We start from the raw sequence: 5318 nt of genomic DNA on the forward strand, positions 1-5318 counted from the left end.
TAGAGTAATGCACATGTAATCAAAAGCAGAGAGAAAACAGAGCAAATTGGTTTCACAGAAGAGAGCTTCAGTTAAACGCGGCAATAGATTCTCAATTCGAAGAAGAAAGAAAGAAAATGCATTGAATTGGCAGTTGTGAATGTCAACGAAAGGACGCGCTTTTGTTGCTTGCTTGTCGTCTCCTTCTAGAAGCCCCCCTCGCATTTAAGTTATTTATCCCAATTTTCTTTTCTGTTCACTAATAAATATAAATATAGGTACGTCTGTAACAGTTTTTTTATTTAGATTTTTTTTAAAATCATAATTTGTAGTAAGAAGAAAGCCTTACGATTAGTAAAAGATCTTGAATCTTAATACCCATTACTAAATTCAGAACACTTAACAAAAGCATCTCCTTTTTTTGGATGTCAAAATAAATGCTAAAATGGAATTGGAATTATCAGCAACTTGTGAGAACTTCAAAATTTATAGCATCAATAATGATTTTGTTATAAGATCATGAATTATCTACTGTATCTTATTATACATGTCGATATTCTAATACTGCAAATAAAGGGAAGGGATGGAGCAGACACCACCATCTCCTGGGCTATTTGCGACAGACTCGAAGTTCACAAGCAAAAGAATCTCATCAAAGTAACTCTACTCGATGGAGATAACGAAAAATGAGCAGCAGTGAGAACCACAAATTTATTACAATTTAGACAGAAATGTGTCAATGTGAACGCCAAGCAGAGATGCATGTCAACTCCTAATCATCCCCAACTGCCCAATAGTACCATAACCAAGGCTTCTCCTTCCACTCAACATTCAATTTGGAACACTCTTGTGAAACTCCTTTCCCATCAGTCTCTTTGCTGCCCTGCAGTTGGAACTCGAACAGGTTAGGATACATGGTTAAAGTAGCAATCCCTGAAACCTCAGCACTTCTTGCAGCTGTAACCACTCAAACATTGCCAGAGTTTCAGTACACAAAACCAGCAGAGACCTTCAAATGATAAAACTGCATATCAGGTGGTGCAAAAGAACTACTAGCAGCATGTCGTTATCAGTGACATGGTTAGGATATAGTAAACTTATGACATGGTTAGGATATAGAAAAAGTTTACCAAAGCGCTTCAGAGATTTAACATTCAAAATCCAAACAGTACCATGGCAGAATGAACATCTATTGAAACCATTCATTCAATTCAATTTCTAGAAGTATATGCATTGGTATTGTAGTCACCAAGTCCATGCTTGGATAAGATGCATCAATTAAATTCTTGGGTTATGTCTATGAGCATTCTCCTAAAAAAGGAAAGAAATTAGAGAACCAACTAACAAATCCTAATGGCAAAATAACAACAAGCTGCTTTATATGTTTAAGAACTCTAGCACCTGCTTGCAAGCATCAAAGAGACGAGATGCCCAGGAATAGTCTTCGTGAAAATGTTGAATTCTCTGGCATCTAGTCTTACATGTTCAACCTGGAAGGACGAAACACCTCTAAAAGTATCTGGGGTTAGTTGCACAAACACTTTCCTGCAGTAACTGAGGAAGTACTGATGTTGCCAATAGCAGGTTGTAAACTGCCACGAACCCTACTAGGTTTCCATTCTGTACTGCGGTGGACACTTCTCAAGCATCTTATGTGGTCTCTAAGTTACTCGAAGCAGAGGAAGGACTTCTTGAAATTTTTGAGTAATTTGCTCTGAATGACCTTTAAGTTCTCTGCAGGTTAGTATGACTTCTAACTGTAAAATGGTCTACAGGCTAGTTTGATAATTTTGAATAATGGAACTGCCAGTCTTTCCAACTATAATTATGATTGGCATACAATCTTTCTTTGTTTTCTATTCTTTCTTTCTTGTGCATGGGCGTGTGTATGGTGGTTTTTCTATAAAACACTCTTTTCTTCCTCCCCTTTTGCATATATCCTTCCTACTACATCATTCCCATGAAATCCATGACAACTTTTGAGTAAGAGAAAGTAACCAAGATACACCCATGGTAGACTTGCTATAAATCTGAGAACACAAGTGAAAACTAGATAACTTGAAGAAGGAAGAATACATACAAATTCAGCAGTATCAGCACCAGTTTTGAGTATGCTAAGCTAAATTGCAAAATTGATATTATCTCCCTAAAATTTGAAAAAGAACAATGTAATTACCGTTGAAACTGTCTGGTATTTGTGCTCTAATTTGGAGGTGTATGTGATAGCAGGACCTTGCTTAATTGAATGGTCCAACAAGCCTAATCTGATAGTGTGACAACCCGTCTGACCCTCTCTCAAGCAGCTACTGAAATGTCTGTCTTCACTCATAGGAAACGTTTTTCTAAGAGATGAAAACTCAAGTTGAGGTCCTCTGATGCCGTTTGCACAATGTGAAATGCTTCACTAGGCTTTCCAGCCTTGAGAAGGCAAGCTACCAATGAACTAATAGTAATGTTATCTGGGGCACAACCAATTGCCAGCATCTTCTTGAAAATATCAAGTGCTTCAACCATTCTGCCTTTCATACAATGCCCAATAATAAGGATAGTGAATGTCACTTTATCAGGCCTGCATCTCTTTTCCTCCATTTCCGCCACAATCACATTTGCCTCATCCACATTCCCAGCCTTGCAAAACCCATCTATTACAGGGTTATATATAAAGGTTTCGGAAAGACATCACTGCACTTCAATTGCCTCAAAAGATCACGAGCTTCATGAATTCTATTATCCTTGCAGAGAGCATTAATAATAACTGAGTAAGTATAAATATTTGGAGATACATTTCTTGCTTTCATCACATCCCAAACCTTTAAACCCAGACGAATATCTCCTGTTCTACAATAACCATCAATCAAGGATGTGAAGGTTACTACATCAGGTATGCAACTATAAGAGGCCATCTTTTCGTGCATTGCTTCTGCTGCAACCATGTTGCCAATCTTGCCAAAGCCATCAATAAGAACATTAAAAGTGACTACAGTGGGCTCAATCCCAGACCTAATCATCTCCTCAAAAAGGACAGAGGCGGCCTCCAGCTTACCCAACTTACTTAAACCCAGATATAATAGATGTATAGGTCATAACATCTGGTGAACAATCATTTCTAGACTGAACTTCCTTCAATAAGTCACATGCTCTATCTAACTCGTTAGCCTTACACAATCCACTTATAAGAGTGTTATATGTAACAACATCAGGCAAACAACCAAAACTTTGCATAGCATTAAATAGTTCAAAACCCTTCTCAACTTCCCCTACTCTGCAAAGACCTCGGATAAGAATATTGAAGGTCCAAGTATTCGGACGAGAATGGAATGCCAAATTCTCTTTAAACAAGAAGATAGCTTCATGTACCTTACCCCCTTTGACCAACTCATTCAACAAATAATTATACACAAAAGAACTAATCCTAGCCTCCTCACCTTGAACTTCAATAATCAATTTCTTAGCAAGATCAAACTTCCCCGCTTGTGCAAATGAAGTTACCAAAAATCCTAGAACTCTACTATCAATCAAATGCCCATCACTCCTCATATAACCAATCACCATTTCAACCAAATCATGAAGACCCATTTGACATAAAGACCTAATAAGTAATTCGTAAGTTGAAAAACAATGAATAAGACTGAAATTCAATCTACAAAATTCCATGAACTTCAAACCCACTTGTGGGTTGTTATTTAACCTCTTAATTACCTCAAATGCAACTAAGGGATCATTCAACTTCTCAGATAAATATCCTAAAGAAGTAGCATCAGAACAATGTGAACGAACAAAAGGATAGCTATAACTTTAACAAACCAAGCTTCTTGATTCTTTACTATTACCTCTTTATCACTAAATGGGTGAAATCCTCCTCCTTTAGTGTAATCATGAAAATGGGCCATGATTATTGTGGAGGCTCGAGCCCTAAGAGGTCGCGGTTTTAATAATAAAAGGGTCATCGGCAAACCCACGCCATCGCTGAACTCTATAGCAACGACTCGTTCATGAGGATGGCCAGGTGGTTTACTGGGTCACTAGATTTCGCGGGTTTTAAGCTAATGTTTTCAAATTTATGGATCTTGTAATGTTCAAGTACAAAACACCGGAACTTTTCATCCGGTGCCACCGGTATAAACCTCGAAGTGTGTAGGGTTAAGGTCTGAGACTGTCGACAACTTTTCCCAGTAAAATTCCAGCTGATGAAAGAGGAAGGGTTACGTTTAGTGGAAGTCCGCCCAAGGAAGCGAGGTCATGATGTGCGAGTTGAGAGAGGGTGGCGAAGAGGATCCAGTGGAATGGGTTAATATGGTAATTGGGCTAATATTTGGCCCATTAACAAACAGAAACAAAGCTAGTATAGCCTTTCATTTTCTTTGAAGAAATTCCGCGGACTACTTTTCTTCAAAAAGAAAATTTATTCTCTACGATTTTTAGAAAACGTTTTATACAGTTTTTTCAATATTTCATAAAAAATATTAAGAATATAAATAATACCAAAGAATATTACTTTTAGATTATATTATTAAAATTTTATTTTTATTTTATATATTTTTATTTTTAAAAATTTTCGTCACAAAATATTAAAAATATATTTAAAAAATAATAAAATTTATTATATTAATTAATATTATTATAAGTTCTCCTTTCTAGAATTTTTTAGAAAAATATTAAAAATATATCTATAAAATATTAAAATTATATTAATTTATATTATTTAAAATCAGCTAAACAGAGTAATACTTTATATTTTTCATTTAATATTATAAATCAAAAATAATATTTTTAAAAGCTGTACTGTAATATATAAAAGTATATTAAAATAAAATTTAAAATATATAAAATATATTTAAAATAAAATTATTGAATTATTAAATAATAATATAAAAATTATCAAAAAATTATATAACTAAAATTTTGTTAAAAAATTCATTTCACCGTAAATTTTACATATCATTTCCTTGCTTTTGTAAAAATTCATTTTTTTTCTTTTTCAATTAGGACGCGTTTGGTTGCGCTATATATTTTTGGTTAGGACTTTTTTTTTTTATTACACAAGATAGATCTTCACTTTTGGCTCATAAACTGGTTTTACACTATAAGCAGTAGGATGCAATCCTTTACAATGCTTATAATATGGACCGGCCTATAATTCTATATAGACCGACTATAATTCTATATGAACCGGAGTCTATAAGTAGTATATATGCATGGAAAAGGAGAAAGTGTAACGACTCTTTATATGTATAGAAAATTTTTATTCATGTTTTTTTTTGTTTTTTTTTTTTAAATTGTACCATTCTAATTTTTTAAAATTAGAATAAAATAAATTATAAAATTAATATTATATTAAA

General features: G+C 34.2%; 1 protein-coding gene across 1 annotated transcript; it reads right to left on the reverse strand.

Moving 5' to 3' along the window:
* Positions 1 to 447: 447 nt before the first annotated feature.
* LOC125368567 (pentatricopeptide repeat-containing protein At2g06000-like) lies at positions 448 to 4231 on the reverse strand. Its single transcript, XM_048370398.1, is given in 5 exon segments — positions 448 to 936; positions 2156 to 2642; positions 2645 to 3032; positions 3034 to 3761; positions 3764 to 4231. Coding segments are annotated over 4 exon segments (1617 nt in total). The 5' UTR covers positions 3927 to 4231; the 3' UTR covers positions 448 to 936; positions 2156 to 2304.
* Between the last annotated feature and the right edge of the window lie 1087 nt (positions 4232 to 5318).

Source organism: Ricinus communis, unplaced genomic scaffold (genome assembly GCF_019578655.1).
Source record: "Ricinus communis isolate WT05 ecotype wild-type unplaced genomic scaffold, ASM1957865v1 Ctg88, whole genome shotgun sequence".
In the NCBI taxonomy this organism is placed as follows: domain Eukaryota; kingdom Viridiplantae; phylum Streptophyta; class Magnoliopsida; order Malpighiales; family Euphorbiaceae; genus Ricinus; species Ricinus communis.